Here is an 18857-nt window from a genome sequence, read left to right on the forward strand (position 1 = left end):
CATTGGGGGGACATTGGGGGGACATTTGGGACACTGAGGGGACATTGGGGGGACAAAAGGGGATACTGGGGGACATTGGGGACACTGGAGGACATTGGGGGGGACATTGGGGACACTGGGGGGACATTTGGGACATTGGGAGGACATTTGGGGACATTGGGGGGACATTTGGGACACTGGGACACACTGGGGACACTGAGGGGACACTGATGGGACACTGGAGGGACATTGGGGGGGACATTGGGGACACTGGGGGGACATTTGGGACATTTGGGGGGACATTGGGGGGACATTGGGGACACTGGGGGGACATTGGGGGACACAAGGAATGGCAGACCCATGTCGGGGGTCCCTGCGGCCCCCCAGGACACCCTGTCCCCCCCCCGTGTCCCCCCGGTGTCCCCCCGCCACCAGCCACCTCTGTCACAAGAGTTTTTATTAAAGTCTGACCCCTCCCCCCGCTCTGGGGGTGGGGAAGGACACGGGGGGTGGGGGAGGGGCGTGAGGACCCCTCCCCCCCCCGTGTCGGTGTCACCTCGGGGGTGTCGCTGTCACTGCGGGGTGGCTTTGGCACTCGGGAGCTTGGCCAGGAGCCTGCGGGGACATGGGGACATGGGGACAGCATGGGGACACCCCCGGGACACCCCTGGGACACAGGGACACCCCTGGGGACACCCCCGAGACAGCCCTGGGGACACCCCCAAAAAAATGGAGACACCTCCAGGGACACAGGGACACCCATGGGGACACCTTGGGGACACCCCTGGGACATGGGAACAGCATGGGGACACCCCTGGGGACACGGGGACACCTCTGGGGACACCCCCAAAGACACTGGGACACCCCTGGGGACACGGGGACACCCCTGGGGACACCCCCAAAGAAATGGAGACACCTCCAGGGACACAGGGACACCCATGGGGACACCTTGGGGACACCCCTGAGACATGGGAACAGCATGGGGACACCCCTGGGGACACGGGGACACCACGGGGACACCCCTGGGGACACGGGGACACCTCTGGGGACACCCCCAAAGACACTGGGACACCCCTGGGGACACGGGGACACCTCTGGGGACACCCCCAAAGACACTGGGACACCCCTGGGGACACGGGGACACCCCTGGGGACACCCCCAAAGAAATGGAGACACCTCCAGGGACACAGGGACACCCATGGGGACACCTTGGGGACACCCCTGGGACATGGGAACAGCATGGGGACACCCCTGGGGACATGGGGACACCGCGGGGACACCCCTGGGGACATGGGGACACCCCTGGGGACACCCCCAAAGACACTGGGACACCCCTGGGGACATGGGGACACCCCTGGGGACACCCCTGGGGACACGGGGACACCCCTGGGGATACCCCCAAAGACACTGGGACACCCCTGGGGACATGGGGACGCCCCTGGGGACACCCCCAAAGAAATGGAGACACCTCCAGGGACACAGGGACATCCATGGGGACACCTTGGGGACACCCCTGAGACATGGGAACAGCATGGGGACACCCCTGGGGACACGGGGACACCCCTGGGGACACCCCCAAAGACACTGGGACACCCCTGGGGACACGGGGACACCCCTGGGGACACCCCTGGGGACATCTCCAGGGACACGGGGACACCCCAGAGCCACCCCAGGGACACAGGAACACCCCTGGGGACACCCTGGGGACACCCCAGGGATACTCACCTGGCCCGCAGGTGGCTGAGGTGGCTCCTGGCCAGGCCAGTGTACTGGTCGATCTGGGCCTGGGGACATCGAGGGACATCGGGGGTGGCAGTTGGGGACACCCATGGGTGCCACCCCCACCCCGTCCCGCGGTGTCACCGGTGTCACCCCCCCCCCGTACCTGGTGGCGCTGGTAGAGCACCGGGAAGGTGAAGGCGCAGACCACACCTGGCGGGGGAGGGCGGGTGTCACCTGGGTGTCACCTGGGGTGGCACCAATGTCCCCTTGTCCTCCCTGCCACCACCCCGTGCCCCACGATGTCCCCAAGCTGTCCCTGTGTCCCCTTGTGCCACATCCCCATGCCCTCAGTGTCCCCACGTCCCTTCAATGTCCCCGCGTCCCCATGTGTCCCTGGTATCCCCTCAATGTCTTGGTGTCCCCTCAATGTCCCCATTGTCCCCTCAGTGTCCCCATTGTCCCCTCAGTGTCCCGGTGTCCCCACTGTCCCCCCAGAGTCTCCATTGTCCCCCCAGTGTCCCCTCAGTGTCCCAGTGTCCCCCCAGTATCCCCAGTGTCCCCTCAGTGTCCCGGTGTCCCCACTGTCCCCCCGGTGTCCCCGTTGTCCCCTCAGTGTCCCGGTGTCCCCACTGTCCCCCCAGAGTCTCCATTGTCCCCCCAGTGTCCCCATTGTCCCCACAGTGTGCCCCCAGTATCCCCAGTGTCCCCTCAGTGTCCCGGTGTCCCCACTGTCCCCCTGGTGTCCCCATTGTCCACCCAGTGTCCCCATTGTCCCCACAGTGTGCCCCCAGTATCCCCAGTGTCCCCTCAGTGTCCCGGTGTCCCCACTGTCCCCCCGGTGTCCCCGTTGTCCCCCCGGTGTCCCCCCCGTGTCCCGGTGTCCCCCCGGTACCCGCTGCCAGCAGCGTCAGCCCGTTGAAGGCCGCCCCCACGTAGGTCAGCAGGTAGAACAGGAAGGCGAACTGCGGGGACACCGGTGACACTGTCACTGTCACCGGCACCGGCACGGCCACCCCATCCCCGGGCCACCCACAGCCCCGTGTCCCCCGTGCCACCCATGTCCCCCATGTCCCCTGGGCCACCCACACCCTCCGTGCCCACCCTGTCCCCCAAGTGTCCCCAAATATCCCCCCCCAATGCCCCCAATGTCCCCAAATACCCCAACAAGTGTCCCCCATGTCCCTGTGTCCCCAATATCCCCCCAAGTATCCCCAGTGTCCCCAAATACCCCCCCAAGTGTCCCCAGGTGTCCCAAATGTCCCCAAGGCCCTCCATGTCCCGCACACCCCCCGTGCCCCCAGTGTCCCCAATGTCCCCAATGTCCCCAATATCCCCCCAATGTCCCCAATGTCCCCAAGTGTCCCCAGTGTCCCCAAGTGTCCCCAATGTCCCCAGTGTCCCCAATGTCCCCAATATCCCCCCAATGTCCCCAATGTCCCCAATGCCCCCAGTGTCCCCAATGTCCCCAGTGTCCCCCCAATGTCCCCAATGTCCCCAATGCCCCCAGTGTCCCCAATGTCCCCAGTGTCCCCAATGTCCCCAGTGTCCCCTGTGTCCCCCCCGGTGTCACCTTGAGGGACTCGGGGATGCTGTGGACGAGGAAGAGGCGGGTGAGGGTGCGGGCGGCCATCGCGGCGTGGCGAGCCAGGAACCGCGCCCAGCGCTGGCGCTGCTCCGCGCTCAGCGGCTCCTGCCTGGGGACAGGGACATGGGGACAGGGACATGGGGACAGGGTCAGGGACACGGGGACAGGGTCAGGGACACGGGGACAGGGTCAGGGACACGGGGACATGGGGACATGGGGACAGGGACATGGGGACAGGGTCAGGGACACGGGGACAGGGTCAGGGACATGGGGACAGGGCCAGGGGACAGGGACATGGGGACATGGGGACAGGGCCAGGGGACAGGGACATGGGGACATGGGGACAGGGACAGGGACATGGGGACAGGGTCAGGGACATGGGGACAGGGCCAGGGGACAGGGACATGGGGACATGGGGACAGGGACAGGGACATGGGGACAGCCACAGGGACATGGGGACAGGGTCAGGGACATGGGGACAGGGACATGGGGACAGGGACAGCATCAGGGGACAGCCATGGGGACGCAGGGACTGCCATGGAGACATGGGGACAAGGACAGGGAAAGGGAAAGGGACAGGGACAGGTGGATGGGGACAGGGACAGGGGCATGGGGACAGGAGCAGGGGACAGGGAACAGCCTTGGGGACACGGACACGGACAGGGACATGGGGACAGGAGCAGGGGGACAAAGACAGGGATGGGGACAGGGACAAGGGACAGGGACAGGAATGGGGGCCAGGGCCAGAGCCACCCCCAGCGCCCCTCGGGGTGCCACTCACCTCTCGGGGGGCCCGGGGGCGGGCGGGGGGCTCAGCACCCCCAGCGCCATCCGGCGCAGCCGCAGGGGCACGGTGACGGCCAGCACGGCCAGCGCGGCGTGCGCGGCCACCGCCACGGCGCTGAACCGCGCCAGGCTGCCCAGCGCCAGCAGCGCCGCCAGCAGCGCCAGCGCCGAGCGGGCCGGGCGGCGCCACAGCAGCAGGGACAGCACTGTGGGGATGGCAGTGTCACCCAGTGTCACCCAGGGACACCCAGGGACACCCAGGGACACCCAGGGACATCCCAGGGACACCCAGGGACACCCAGGGACACCCAGTGACACCCAGGGACATCCCAGTGACACCCAGTGTCACCCAGGGACACCCAGGGACACCCAGAGACATCCCAGTGACACCCAGTGACGCCCAGGGACACCCAGGGACACCCAGGGACATCCCAGTGACACCCAGCGCCAGCGCCGAGCGGGCCGGGTGGCGCCACAGCAGCAGGGACAGCACTGTGGGGATGGCAGTGTCACCCAGTGTCACCCAGGGACACCCAGGGACACCCAGGGACATCCCCAGTGACACCCAGTTCCCTCCCAGTACCCTTCCCAGTTCCCTCCCAGTACCCTTCCCAGTGCTCCCAGTCCCTCCCCAGTAGTTCCCAGTTTCTCCCAGTGCCCTCCCAGTCCCCCCCAGTCCCTCCCAGTGCCCCCTGAGCAGTTCCCAGTCCCTCCCAGTTTCTCCCAGTGCTCCCAGTCCCTCCCCAGCAGTTCCCAGTTTCTCCCAGTCCCTCCCAGTTTCTCCCAGTGCCCTTCCCAGTGCTCCCAGTCCCTCCCAGTTTCTCCCAGTCCCTCCCAGTTTCTCCCAGTGCCCTTCCCAGTGCCTCCCAGTCCCTCCCCAGCAGTTCCCAGTTTCTCCCAGTCCTTCCCAGTTTCTCCCAGTCCCCCCCCGGCCGCACCTGTCCCCTCCATGGCTCCCGCGGCCTCTGCCGGGATTTTTTGGGGGGGTTGGGGTGGGGTCACCCCCTAAATTTATCCACCAATGGCGGCGCGGCCCGAAACCGGACCCGCCGCGCGCCGCCATTGGTCACTCACCCTGTCCATCAGCGCCCGCCGCGCTCGCTGATTGGTCCGGGCCCGGCGAAGGGGGCGGGACCGCGGCCGGAGGCGGCGCCGGGGGCGGCGGGCGGGGGGCGCCCCCTGGCGGCGGGGCCGGGGGGGGCGCGGGGGCTGCCGGGAGGAGAAACGAGGGGGGGGAGGAGGTCGGGGGGGGTCGGGAACCCTCCTTGTGCCCCAAAATCCATTGGGGACCCCCAAATCTCCCCGGGGACCCCCCCCTTGTGCCCCAAAATCCATTGGGGACCCCCCCCTTGTACCCCGACCCGCATTGGGGACCCCCCTTGTGCCCCAAAATCCATTGCGGACCCCCAAATCCCCCCGGGGACCCCCCCTTGTGCCCCAAAATCCATTGGGGACCCCCCCCCTTGTACCCCAAATCCCCCCGGGGACCCCCCCTTGTACCCCAAAATCCATTGGGGACCCCCCCCTTGTACCCCGACCCCCATTAGGGACCCCCCCTTGTGCCCCAAAATCCATTGGGGACCCAAAATCCACCCGGGGGTGTCCCCGGACCCCCAAACCTCCCCAGGGACCCCCAAATCCCCCCGGGGACCCCCCTGAGGACCCTCAAATCCCCCCATGAGGACCCCCCAGCACCCCCAGGGACCACCAGGGACCCCCAAATCCCCCCGGGGACCCCCCAGGGACCCCCAAATCCCCCCGTGGACCCCCCAACCCCCCCCAGGGACCACCAGGGACCCCCTAGCTCCCTCCCGGGGACCCTTCAGCTCCCCCCAGGGACCACCAGGGACCCCCCAGTCCCCCCCGGGACCCCCCAAAATCCTCACCGGGGCTCCCGGGGGTCTCCTCGGCCGCGCCCCCCCCCGGATGCTCCGGGAGGCGCTCGGGGGGGGCCGGGGGGGCCCCGGGGGGTTTTTTTGGGGGGGTCCCGGGGGGGCGGGGCCGGGGCCCGCGGGCCCGGCGGGGGTCGCGGTGGTCGCGGGGGTCGCGGCGGCCGCGGGGGCCGGGCTCGGGCGGGGCGGCGCCGCCGAAGGCGATGTAGGAGAAGGTCAGTTCCCGGGGGGGGGCCCGGGGGGGGTCCCGCCGAGCCCCCTCCTCATCCTCCTCATCTTCATCCTCATCCTCCTCCTCCTCCCCGGGGGGCTCCGGCGCCGGCAGCTCCGGGAAAGCCTCGCTGCCGCCTGGGGGGGTTTGGGGGGATTTGGGGGGTTTGGGGGGATTTGGGGTTCGGGGGGTTTGGAGATCGGGGGGTTTGGAGATCGGGGGGTTTGGGGATGGGGGGTTTGGGGTTCGGGGGTTTGGGGTTCGGGGGGTTTGGGGATCGGGGGGTTTGGGGATCGGGGGGATTTGGGGATCGGGGGTTCCGGGGTTTGGGGGGATTTGGGGTTCGGGGGGATTTGGGGATCGGGATTTGGGGTTCAGGGGGGTTCCGGGGTTTGTGGTTCAGGGAGGATCGGGATTTGGGGTTCATTGGGGATTTGGGGTTCATTTGGGGTCCCGGGGGTCCGGCCACCCCGCGCCCCTCCCGAGCCCCGCGCGGTCCCGGTCCCGGTCCCGGTCCCGGTCCCGGTCCCGCTCACCCTCGGTGGAGTCCGGCGTGGTGGAGGCCGTGGACGGAGCCTCCTCTGGGGGGGAACGGCACCGGGAGCCCCAAACTTGGGCCGGGACCCCCGGGCGCGCCCCGCGGCCCGTCCCGGGAGCTCCCGGTGCCCCCGTCCCCGGTGTCCCGGTGCCTCCAAGTCCCGCTTCCCGTATCCCCGGAGCCTCCCGGTACCGCCGCCCCGGGTGCCTTTGTGCCCGGTACCTCCCCGTGTCCCATCCCGGTTCCCCCATCCCGGTTCCCGGTCCCGCCGTGCCCGGTAACTCCCGGACTCCTCATCCCGGCCACTCCCAGTCCTTCCGTGCCTGATTCCTCCCGCTTCCTCCATCCCGGTTCCCGGTCCCGCCGTGCCCGGTAACTCCCGGACTCCTCATCCCGGCCACTCCCAGTCCTTCCGTGCCCGGTTCCTCCCGGTTCCCGCAGCTCTGGTCCCCTCCCGGTGCTGCCCCGATCCCCCCATCCCGCGCCATCCCCGTCCCCTCCCGGTTCCCGGTGCCGGATCCATCCCCGGTTCCCGGTTCTCCCGTCCCCTCCCGGTTCCCGGTGCCGGATCCATCCCCGGTTCCCGATGGCCCCATCCCCGTCCCCTCCCGGTGCTGGATCCATCCCCGGTGCCCGCGGCCACTCCCTGTCCTTCCGTGCCCGGTTCCCCCCGGTTCCCGCAGCCCCGGTCCGCCCCGGTGCCCCCATCCCCGGCTGCCCCCGGCCCCTCCCGGTTCCCTGCTGCCGCTTCCCGGTTCCCCATCCCCGGCCACTCCCGGTTCCCCGTTACCTCCCGCACCCTCCCCCGCCAGCCCCTCCCCGCCGCCGGTTCCCGGTGCCCGGTACCCGCTGCCCCATCCCCGACCCCTCCCGGTGCCGGTGCCGCCTCCCCGCTCCCCGCTGCCGGTTCCCGGTGCCGGTTCCCGGTTGCCGGTGCCGGTTCCCGGTTGCCGGTGCGTACTGCAGTGGGCGAAGCCCAGGACCTGCCCCATGGCGGCGGCCCCCGCATGGGGCTCCCGGTCGCGCTCGGCCCCGCCGCCCCGGGCCGGCCCCGCCGCGCATCACCGCGGCGCCATGGCGGGGCCCGAGGCCGCGGACAAAGGGCGGCGGCGGCGGCGGCGGCGGCGGCGGCGGAGAGGGGCGGGGCGGGGGGCGGGACCGCACCGGGGAGCCGGGAGTGGGGAGAGCGGCGGCGGGAATGGGCACCAGGACTGGGGACCGGGAATCGGTACCGGGAGTGGGCACCGGGAGTGGGGACCGGGAATCGGTACCGAGAGTCGCACCCGGAATGGGGACCGGGAATCGGTACCGGGAGTGGGGACCGGGAAACGGCACCGGGAATGGGCACCGGGAGTGGGGACCGGGAATCGGTACCGAGAGTCGCACCCGGAATGGGGACCGGGAATCAGTACCGGGAGTGGGCACCGGGAGTGGGGACCGGGAATCGGTACCGGGAGTGGGGACCGGGAATCGGTACCGAGAGTCGCACCCGGAATGGGGACCGGGAATCGGTACCGGGAGTGGGGACCGGGAATCGGTACCGAGAGTCGCACCCGGAATGGGGACCGGGAATCAGTACCGGGAGTGGGGACCGGGAAACGGCACCGGGAATGGGGATGGCTACCTGGAATCGGTACCGGGAATGGGCACCGGGAATGGGAGAGCGGCGGCGGGAATGGGCACCGGGAATGGGAATGGGCACCGGGAATCGGTACCGGGAGTGGCAGCGGGAATGGGGATGGGGACCGGGAATCAGTACCGGAGAGTCGGGAATGGGGAGAGCGGCGGCGGGAATGGGCACCGGGAATGGCACCGGGAATGGGATGGGGACCGGGAACCGGCACCGGGGAGCCGGGAATGGGGAGAGTGGCACCGGGAATCGGTACCGGGAATGTCACCGGGAATGGCACGGGGAACCAGCAACGGAGAGCCGGGAATGGGGAGAGCGGCGGTGGGAATGGGCACCGGGAATGCCACCGGGAATGGGGATGGGGACCGGGAACCGGCACCGGGGAGCCGGGAATGGGGAGAGCGGCACCGGGAGTCGGTACCGGCAATGGGGACTGGGGCACTGGGGGGCACTGGGAGGAGCCCCGGTCGTTACGGTCGTTACCGGGCCCCGCGCGCCGCCGGTGCCGCCCGCGGGGTGCCGGGGCCGCCTCCCGGTGCCGCCGTTACCGGGAGGGGCGGGGCCGCGCCCATGGGGGGCGGCGCCTCTCGCCGGGACCGGCGGCTCCGGGCCCCGCCGCCACCGGGAGGGCCCGGACCGGCCGCGGCCGCCGGCACGGGGTGAGCGGGGGTCGGGACTGGGAGCAACTGGGAGCAACTGGGAGGGACTGGGAGGGACTGGGGGCACCGGCGGAAGCGTTACCGGGCGCGGGGGACACCGGGGAGCGGTACCGGAGGCGCTGGGAGCGGCGGGGATCGGTACTGGGAGCGACTGGGAGGAACTGGGAGGAACTGGGAGCGCCGGGCAGCGGCGCTGGGAGCACTGGGAGAGCCGGTAACGGGCACCGGGCGGTACCGGGGCGTTGGGGGCGCCGGTAACGGGAACTGGGAGAACTGGGAGCGGGAGCGGGGGGCGCTGGGAGAGCCGGGAATCGGTACTGGGAGCACTGGGAGCACTGGGAATCGGTACTGGGAGCACTGGGAGCATTGGGATTCCCCATTTCGGGTGTTTTATCCCAATTTTCGTGTGTTTTATCCCAATTTTCGTGTATTTTATCCCAATTTTTGGGTGTTTTATCCCAATTTTCGTGTGTTTTATCCCAATTTTCGGGTCTCTCCCCTGCAGCGAGCAGCTCCCGTGCAGCTCCAGTGCAGCTCCTGTGCAGCCGGCGGGGGGGCCCAGCTGCGTCCAGCTGCAGCCCCAGGTGGGGGCACCTGGGGGCACCTGGGGGCACCTGGGGGGGCTTTGGGGGGTACCTGGGGGTACCTGGGGGCACCTGGGGGGCACCTGGGGAGTACCTGGGGGGGCTTTGGGGGTACCTGGGGGCACCTGGGGGGTACCTGGGGGGCACCTGTGCACACCTGGGCATATCTGGGGGGTACCTGGGGGGCACCTGTGCACACCTCTGCACACCTGGGCATACCTGGGGGTACCTGGGGGTACCTGGGGGGGCTTTGGGGGTACCTGGGGGCACCTGGGCACACCTGGGCATATCTGGGGGGTACCTGGGGGGGCTTTGGGGGGTACCTGGGCACACCTGGGCATATATGGGGGGTACCTGGGGGCACCTGGGGGTACCTGGGCACACCTGGGGGGGCTTTGGGGGGTACCTGGGGGCACCTGGGCACACCTGGGCATATCTGGGGGGTACCTGGGGGGTACCTGGGGGGCACCTGGGCACACCTGGGCATACCTGGGGGGTACCTGGGGGGGCTTTGGGGGTACCTGGGCACACCTGGGCATACCTAGGGGGTACCTGGGGGGGCTTTGGGGGTACCTGGGCACACCTGGGCATATCTGGGGGGTACCTGGGGGGTACCTGGGGGGATCTGGGGGCACCTGGGGGGGTTTTGAGGGGCACCTGGGGGGTACCGTGGGTCTCACCCTTTTTTTGGGGAGGGCTGGGGACCCTCCCCCCCCCCTCCCCCGCAGTTTTGGGGCTCCCCCCCCTCCCCAAATCCCTGGGGAGGGGTCTCACCTCTGCCCCGCCCCCCCCTCAGGTGCTGCTGCCCGACCCCCCCGAGCAGCCGGACAGGTGAGGGGGCAAAAAAACCCCCAAAATTTTAAATTTGGGGAGGGGGTCCCGGGTGAGTTTGATGGACTGACCCCTCCCCACCCTCCCCCCCCCCCCCCCCAGGGCGGGGATGGACCAGTCCGAGCGCCGCGGGACGGCCGCAGGTGGGTGGGGGAGGGGGCTTCAACTTTGACCCCCCCCCCCAAAATTTAAAATTAACCCCACCCTCACCCCTCCCCCACCCCGCTGTCCCCAAATTTCCCAATTTTTTTTTTCTCTCTCTCCCCTCCCCCACACAGGACACCCTCCCCCACCCCCGGGACCCCCTCCCCCACCCCCGGGACCCCCTCCCCCCCCGCCCGGACCGGGCGGGGGGGGAGGGGGTCCCGGAGGTGGGGGAGGGGGTCCCGGGGGGGTCCCCGACTTTGCCGCCGCCATCGCGGGGGCCAAACTCAGGAAAGCGGCCAAGGTGAGCGGCTGATTAATTAATTACCTAATTAATTAATTCATCAACAGCACGGTGGGGGGGGTCGATTTTCCCCCCCCTTCTCTCCCCCTCCCCTTTTTTAAAATTTAATTTAATTTTTTTTTTTGGTGTCCCATCAGGACGAGACCACCCCGAGCTCCGCTGGGGGGGGAGGGGGGTCCGGCCCCGCCCCTCCCCCACCCCCCCAAAAATCCGACCCGCCCCCCCGGGCTGGGGGTGGGGGGCTGATGGAGGAGATGAGCGCCATGCTGGCCCGCAGGTGAGGAGGGGGCGGCGGAAATTTTGGGGGACCCCCCCCCCCAAAATTCCCACCCTGACCCCTCCCCTCTTCCCCCCCCACCCCCAGGAGAAAAGCGGCGGAGGGGCCAAAAAAGGAGGATGACGTCACCAACGTCAGTACGACCCCCCCTCCCACCCAAAATAACAATTTTGGGGAAGGGTCTCTGCCTCCCCCTCCCCAAATTTTCTTTACCCCCCCCACCCCCCAAAAAAAAATCCAGGAGGAGGCGGAGCCCAGCGCCGGGGCGGCGGGGCCGGGCGAGCGCGCGGACTACAACGCCCAGAATGCACCGCGGCGGGGGCCGGCGGCCGGAAACGGTGCGGGCGCGCGGGGCACGCCGGGAGCTGTAGTTTTTTTAAAAAAAACCCCAAAAAATCCTAAAAAGCTCCAAAATTGGGGCAAACCGAGAATTGGGGGGGGGGGGGGGGGGGGGGGTGTCTGATTTTTTGGGGGGGGAGGATTTGAGGGTTCAGCCCCTCCCCCCTCTCCCCGCAGAGCCCGTCCGGAGGCCCTGGGAAAAATTCAGCTCCACCTTGCCCAGGTGAGTTTTTTTTTGGGGGGGGGTGGGGGAGGATTTTGGGGCGGGGGTCCCCAATTTATTATTTACCAATCCCCCCCCCCCCCCAGGGTGAAATCGGCCGCTCCAGCCGCCCCCCCCGCGCCCCTCAGTGAGCTGGACCTGGAGAGGTTTAAGCGGGTACCAGATTTGGGAGGGGGCTGGGGGGAATTTGGGGTTTTGGGGAGGGGGTCTGGGGGGAATTTGAGGTTTTGGGGGGGTCTGGGGGGAATTTGGGGTTTTGCGGGGGGCTGGGGGGAGTTTGGGGTTTTGCGGGGGGCTGGGGGGAGTTTGGGGTTTTGGGTGGGGCGTCTGTGAGGAATTTGGGGTTTTGGAGGTTTTGGGGAGGGGGTCTGGGGGGAATTTGAGGTTTTGGGGGAGTCTGGGGGGAATTTGGGGTTTTGGGGATTTTGGGGAGGGGTTCTGGGGGGAATTTGGGGTTTTGGGGATTTTGGGGAGGGGTCTGGGGGGAATTTGGGGTTTTGGGGATTTTGGGAAGGGGGTCTGGGGGGAATTTGGGGTTTTGGGGATTTTGGGAAGGGGGTCTTGGGGGAATTTGGGGTTTTGGGGATTTTGGGAAGGGGGTCTGGGGGGAATTTGGGTTTTTGGGGATTTTGGGGGGGGGTCGGGGGTGTGCCCCCCCCCACCTGCTGCCCCCCGCCCCAGGAGCTGCTGGAGGAGGTGCGGAAGGAGCTGCGGAAGGCGAAGGAGGAGATCATCCAAGGTGGGGGAGGGGGCTCCGCTGCAAATTTGGGGAGGGGGCGCTGACCACGCCCCTCCCCCAACCCATTTTCTGTCCTCCCCCCCCCTTCCCCTCCCCCAGCCTTGGTGACGGAGCTGCGGAAGAGGAACGAGCCCTGAACGCCCCCTCCCCCCCTCAACACGGATTTTGGGGAGGGGTCGCTGCCCCCCCAAACCCCCCTCCCCCACCCCGGGCTGTGCCTTACCGGCGGGGGGGGGAGACCCCCGAGCCCCCCCCACACTGTGCCCCCCACCCCAATTTCACGCGTGGGGAGGGGGGAGGGGTTTCTCCTCCCTCCCCCCCCAGGGGGATTTTTTTTTAACCCACTTTTGGGGTTTTTCACTTTTTTTTGGTTATTTGGGGAGGGGTCTCCCCGCTCGGCACCAATAAACGGTTTTGTACTGGACCCTGGGGGATTTAAGGGGGGGTCCCTGGGAGTTTTTGAGGGTCCCGGGGGGTTTTGTGCGGTCTTTGGGGGTTTTTGGGGGTCCCGGGGGGTCTTTGGGGGTCCCGGGGGCTTTCTGGGGGGTCTTTGGGGGTTTTGGGGGGGGTCCCTGGGGGCTTTTGGGGGTCCCAGGGGGCTTTGGGTGGTCTTTTGGGGGTTTTTGGGGGTCCCAGGGAGCTTTGGGCGGTCTTTTGGGGGTTTTTGGGGGTCCCAGGGGGCTTTGGGTGGTCTTTTGGGGGTTTTTGGGGGTCCCTGGGGGTTTTTGGGGGCATCCCTGGGGGTTTTTGGGGGGTCCCTGGCGGGTTCCTGGGGGTTTTTGGGGGTCCCAGGGGGCTTTGGGCGGTCTTTTGGGGGTTTTTGGGGGTCCCAGGGAGCTTTGGGTGGTCTTTTGGGGGTTTTTGGGGGTCCCAGGGGGCTTTGGGCGGTCTTTTGGGGGTTTTTGGGGGTCCCAGGGGGCTTTGGGTGGTCTTTTGGGGGTTTTTGGGGGTCCCTGGGGGTTTTTGGTGGTCTTTGGGCGTCCCTGGGGATTTTGGGGGCCTCCCTGGGGGTTTTTCGGGGGGTCCCTGGCGGGTTCCTGGGGGTTTTTGGGGGTCCCAGGGGGCTTTGGGCGGTCTTTTGGGGGTTTTTGGGGGTCCCAGGGGGCTTTGGGCGGTCTTTTGGGGGTTTTTGGGGGTCCCTGGGGGTTTTTGGAGGGTCTTTGGGGGTCCCTGGGTGTGTCCCGGGGTGGGCGGGGCCTCAATAACCCCGCCCCCAACGCTGGGACAAGCCCCGCCCACTCCTCAGCACCTCCCCGCCAATCACAGCGCTCCTCTTCGCCTGACCACGCCCCCACAAAGCCACGCCCACAGTCCCACCCAGGCCACGCCCACCCTCCCTTAGCCCCTTCCCTTAAAGGCACAGCGCGCACAGCACACAAAGGCTTTAATGGGAGGGGGCGTGGCCTGCCGCGATGGGGGCGTGTCCAGAGCCAGAAGGGGCGTGGCCATCCCCAGCAGCATTCACAGATTGGGCGGGGGCGTGTCCTGAGGTGACCTGGGTGTGTCCAGCCCCACCCAGGGTGTGTCCATCCCCACTTTGGCCATGTCCAGCCCCACTTTGGCCGTGTCCATCCCCACTTTGGGCGTGTCCAGCCCCACCCAGGCCGTGTCCAGCCCCACTTTGGCCGTGTCCATCCCCACTTTGTGCGTGTCCAGCCCCATTTTGGGCATGTCCAGCCCCACTTTGGGCGTGTCCATCCCCATTTTGTCCGTGTCCAGCCCCACTTTGTCCGTGTCCAGCCCCACCCAGGCCATGTCCAGCCCCACTTTGGGCGTGTCCAGCCCCACTTTGGGTGTGTCCAGCCCCACTTTGGGCGTGTCCAGCCCCACTTTGGGTGTGTCCATCCCCACTTTGGGCGTGTCCAGCCCCACTTTGGGCGTGTCCAGCCCCACCCAGGGCGTGTCCAGCCCCACCCAGGGTGTGTCCAGCCCCACTTTGGGCGTGTCCAGCCCCACTTTGTGCGTGTCCAGCCCCACCCAGGGCGTGTCCAGCCCCACCCTGCGCCCCTCCCCGGGCCCGCAGCTCCTCCAGCTCGCCCTGGAGCTGCTGCAGGCCGCGCCGCAGCTCGGCCAGGCTCTGCTCCAGGTGCTCCTCGCGCCGCCGGCTCTGCCCCGCCTGCCGCAGGTACTCGAGGTAGAGGCAGAGGCCCCCGACGCCGAAGACGAGCGCCTCGCCCAGCAGCTCGGCGCCCAGCTCGGCCGCCGCCTCCTCGTTCAGCGGCTTCACCGCCGCGCCGCGGAAGCCCAGCAGCCGCATCTTGGTCCGCATCTCCACCCAGTGGTAAACTGAGGCACGGGGGAATGGGGGGGGGGGGGGTTGAGAGAGAGATCCACCGCCCCGCGGCGGAATTGGTGGATGGGGATGGGTTCAGCAGAAATCCGGGGTTCAATAATCCCAAAGCGGCACAGGATTCCAGACAAACACGGGTAGAAATTCCCACCAAATGCGGTCACAAGTCCCCCCAAATACAGCTGTAAATTCCCCCAAAATCCTATCACAAACTGCCCGAAATCCTGTCACAGATCCCCCCAAATACAGCCAAAAATTCCCCCAAAATGCTGTCACAGATCCCCCCAAAATGCAGCCGTAAATTCCCCCAAAATGCTGTCACAGATCCCCCCCAAATACAGCCGTAAATTCCCCCAAAATGCTGTCACAGATCCCCCCAAAATGCAGCCGTAAATTCCCCCAAAATGCTGTCACAGATCCCCCCCAAATACAGCCGTAAATTCCCCCAAAATGCTGTCACAGATCCCCCCAAAATGCAGCCGTAAATTCCCCCAAAATCCTGTCACAGATCCCCCCAAATACAGCCAAAAATTCCCCCAAAATGCTGTCACAGATCCCCCCAAAATACAGCCGTAAATTCACCCAAAATCCTGTCAAAGACCCTCCCCAAATCCAGCCATAAATTCCCCCAAAATGCTGTCACAGATCCCCCCAAAATGCAGCCGTAAATTCCCCCAAAATGCTGTCACAGATCCCCCCCAAATACAGCCGTAAATTCCCCCAAAATGCTGTCACAGATCCCCCCAAAATGCAGCCGTAAATTCCCCCAAAATGCTGTCACAGATCCCCCCAAAATGCAGCCGTAAATTCCCCCAAAATGCTGTCACAGATCCCCCCAAAATGCAGCCGTAAATTCCCCCAAAATGCTGTCACAGATCCCCCCAAAATACAGCCGTAAATTCACCCAAAATCCTGTCAAAGACCCTCCCCAAATCCAGCCATAAATTCCCCCAAATACAGCCATAAAGTCCCCCAAAATCCTGTCACAAACCCCCCCAAAATACAGACGTCAATTCACCCAAATGCAACCATAAATTTACCCAAAATCCTGTCACAGATCCCCCCAAATCCAGCCATAAATCCCTTCAAATACAGCCACAAAATCCTGCCACAAACTCCCCCAAATCCAGCCATAAATTCCCCCAAAATCCTCTCACAGATCCCCCCAAAATACAGCCGTAAATTCCCCCAAAATCCTGTCACAAACACCCCCAAATCCAGCCATAAATTCCCCCAAAATCCAGTCACAAATCCCCCAAAATCCAACCATAAATCCCTTCAAATACAGCCCTAAAATAGTGTCACAGATCCCCCCAATATCCAGTCAGAAATTTCCCCCAAATCCAGCCAGAAATTCCCCAAAATCCAGCCATAAATCACCCAAAATACAGCCTTAAAATCCTGTCACAGATCCCCCCCAAATGCACCCAAAAATCCTCCCCAAATCCAGCTACGCATCTCTTCCAAACCAACCCCCAGATCCCCCAAAATCCTGTCACAAATCCACCCAAATCCTGTCACAAACCCCAAAAATCCAGGCATAAATCACCCCAAATCCAGCCATAAATCCAGCCACAAATCCCCCCCAAATCCAGTCACAAACCCCCGAAATCCAACCATAAATCACCCCAAATACAGCCATAAAATCCTGTCATAAACCCCCCCAAAATCCAGTCAGAAATTTCCCCCAAATCCAGCCATAAATCCCCCCAAAATCCAGCCATAAATCCCCCCAAAATCCAGCCATAAATCCCCCCAAATCCAGCCATAAATCCCCCCAAAATCCAGTCATAAATCCCCCCAAATCCAGCCATAAATCCCCCCAAAATCCAGCCATAAATCCCCCCAAATCCAGCCATAAATCCCCCCAAATCCAGTCATAAATCTCCCCAAATCCAGCCATAAATCCCCCCAAATCCAGCCCCCCTCTCCCGTTTCGGGGTCCCCCCCGTCCCCCCTGTCCCTGTCCTTCCCCAGAGCCGCCGGGGCAGAGCGAGGGCAGCAAGGAGGGGCTGGCCCAGGGGTGTCCCCCCTGCCAGGTGTCCCCAGGTGTCCCCAGGTGTCTCCCATGACCCCAGTCCCACCCAGAGCTCAGTCCAGGAGGGGCCACCACGTATCCCCAGGTGTCCCGGGGCTGTCCCGTCCCTTCCCAGGTGTCCCCAGGTGTCCCCAGGTGCCCCCATGCCCCCTGCCCCGCCCTGAGGCCGGTCCGGGAGGTGTCCCCAGGTGTCCCCTCCCTTCCCAGGTGTCCCCAGGTGCCCCCATGCCCCCTGCCCCACCCCGAGGCCGGTCCGGAGGTGTCCCGGGGCTGTCCCCAGGTGTCCCCAGGTGTCCCCTCCCTTCCCAGGTGTCCCCAGGTGTCCCCAGGTGTCCCCAGGTGTCCCCATGCCCCCTGCCCCGCCCCGAGGCCGGTCCGGGATGTGTCCCGGGCTGTCCCCAGATGTCCCCAGGTGTCCCCTCCCTTCCCAGGTGTCCCCAGGTGTCCCCAGGTGTCCCCAGGTGCCCCCATGCCCCCTGCCCCACCCCGAGGCCGGTCCGGGAGGTGTCCCCGGGCTGTCCCCAGGTGTCCCCAGGTGTCCCCAGGTGCCCCCCATGCCCCCTGCCCCACCCAGAGGCCGGTCCGGGAGGTGTCCCCGGGCTGTCCCCAGGTGTCCCCAGGTGTCCCCTCCCTTCCCAGGTGTCCCCATGCCCCCTGCCCCGCCCCGAGGCCGGTCCGGGAGGTGTCCCCAGGTGTCCCCTCCCTTCCCAGGTGTCCCCAGGTGTCCCCGGGCTGTCCCCAGATGTCCCCAGGTGCCCCCATGCCCCCTGCCCCACCCCGAGGCCGGTCCGGGAGGTGTCCCGGGGCTGTCCCCTCCCTTCCCAGGTGTCCCCAGATGTCCCCAGGTGCCCCCATGCCCCCAGTCCCGCCCTGAGGCCGGTCCGGGATGTGTCCCGGGCTGTCCCCAGGTGTCCCCGGGCTGTCCCCAGGTGTCCCCGGGCTGTCCCCAGGTGTCCCCAGGTGTCCCCAGGTGTCCCCCCTCAGGTGACACTCACGCTGGGCGGGGGGCAGGCACAGGTAGGTGCGGAAGAAGGGCGAGGCGCGCGCCCCCGCCTTGATGCGCGCGGCCAGCGGGCGGCTGAGCTGGCGCGCGCCCAGCGTCAGCAGCTTGGCCAGCGGGAACGCGCCCGCCACCATCCTGCGCGGGGGCGGCGCGGCGCCGGGAGATGACGTCACCGCCGCCCCGCCCCGCCCCCCCGCTTCGGCCCGCGGGGCGCCCCCTGGCGGACGCGCGCGGGGTGTTGGGGGGACACGCCCACTTTGAGCGGGGACACGCCCACTTTGATGGGGACACGCCCGCTTTAATTGGGACACGCCCACTTTAATTGGGACACGCCCGCTTTAATTGGGACACGCCCGCTTTAATTGGGACACGCCTATTTTGGTTGTGGACACGCCCACTTTGATGGGGACACGCCCACTTTGATGGGGACACGCCCACTTTGATGGGGACACGCCCGCTTTAATTGGGACACGCCCGCTTTGATGGGGACACGCCCACTTTGATGGGGACACGCCCACTGTGATTTGGGACACGCCCACTTTGATTTGGGACACGCCCATTTTGGTTGGGACATTGGGGGACACTGGGGGGATACTGAGACCCCCGTGGGTGGCACCGGGAGCCCCCCGGTGGCACCGAGACCCCTGTGGGTGACACCGGGACCCCGTGGGTGACACCGGGACTCCCCCGTGACACCGAGACCCCCGTGGGTGGCACCGGGACCCTGTGGGTGACACCGGGACCCTGTGGGTGACACCGAGACCCCCGTGGGTGGCACCGGGACCCCTGTGGGTGACACCGAGACCCCCGTGGGTGACACCGGGACCCCGTGGGTGACACCGGGACTCCCCCGTGACACCGAGACCCCCGTGGGTGGCACTGGGACCCCCCCCAGTGGCACCGAGACCCCCCCGGTGGCATCGAGACCGCCTGTGGGTGACGCCGGGACCCCGTGGGTGACACCGGGACCCCGTGGGTGACACCGGGACTCCCCCGGTGACACCGAGACCCCGTGGGTGGCACCGGGACCCCTGTGGGTGACACCGGGACCCCGTGGGTGACACCGGGACTCCCCCGTGACAC

The 18857-nt window shown here is 66.8% G+C and overlaps 4 protein-coding genes across 4 annotated transcripts; 1 reads left to right on the top strand and 3 right to left on the bottom strand.

Moving 5' to 3' along the window:
* Positions 1-421: 421 nt before the first annotated feature.
* RTN2 (reticulon 2) lies at positions 422-5061 on the bottom strand. The gene is made up of 7 exons (XM_077789134.2): positions 5011-5061; positions 4068-4278; positions 3272-3395; positions 2594-2663; positions 1865-1911; positions 1705-1763; positions 422-594 (listed from the first exon to the last, which is right to left on the bottom strand). Exons 1-7 carry the CDS (start codon positions 5021-5023, stop codon positions 552-554), a joined length of 567 nt encoding a protein of 188 aa, XP_077645260.2. The 5' UTR covers positions 5024-5061; the 3' UTR covers positions 422-551.
* A 77-nt stretch (positions 5062-5138) lies between these two features.
* LOC146764426 (uncharacterized) lies at positions 5139-7655 on the bottom strand. The gene is made up of 3 exons (XM_085564738.1): positions 6712-7655; positions 5959-6312; positions 5139-5173 (listed from the first exon to the last, which is right to left on the bottom strand). Exons 1-3 carry the CDS (start codon positions 6962-6964, stop codon positions 5139-5141), a joined length of 642 nt encoding a protein of 213 aa, XP_085420864.1. The 5' UTR covers positions 6965-7655.
* A 155-nt stretch (positions 7656-7810) lies between these two features.
* Positions 7811-12867, top strand: LOC144247704 (uncharacterized). Its single transcript, XM_085564717.1, has 12 exons — positions 7811-9002; positions 9508-9586; positions 10383-10417; positions 10520-10560; positions 10798-10865; positions 11003-11142; positions 11230-11275; positions 11384-11480; positions 11659-11704; positions 11791-11860; positions 12386-12443; positions 12543-12867. Exons 1-12 carry the CDS (start codon positions 7912-7914, stop codon positions 12578-12580), a joined length of 1809 nt encoding a protein of 602 aa, XP_085420843.1. The 5' UTR covers positions 7811-7911; the 3' UTR covers positions 12581-12867.
* Positions 12868-13810: 943 nt separating this feature from the next.
* Positions 13811-17921, bottom strand: OPA3 (outer mitochondrial membrane lipid metabolism regulator OPA3). The gene is made up of 2 exons (XM_021545650.3): positions 17767-17921; positions 13811-14729 (listed from the first exon to the last, which is right to left on the bottom strand). Exons 1-2 carry the CDS (start codon positions 17906-17908, stop codon positions 13828-13830), a joined length of 1044 nt encoding a protein of 347 aa, XP_021401325.2. The 5' UTR covers positions 17909-17921; the 3' UTR covers positions 13811-13827.
* Positions 17922-18857: the final 936 nt, after the last annotated feature.

The sequence above is a fragment of the Lonchura striata genome, chromosome 34 (genome assembly GCF_050655825.1).
Source record: "Lonchura striata isolate lonStrDom1 chromosome 34, ASM5065582v1, whole genome shotgun sequence".
Classification (NCBI taxonomy): domain Eukaryota; kingdom Metazoa; phylum Chordata; class Aves; order Passeriformes; family Estrildidae; genus Lonchura; species Lonchura striata.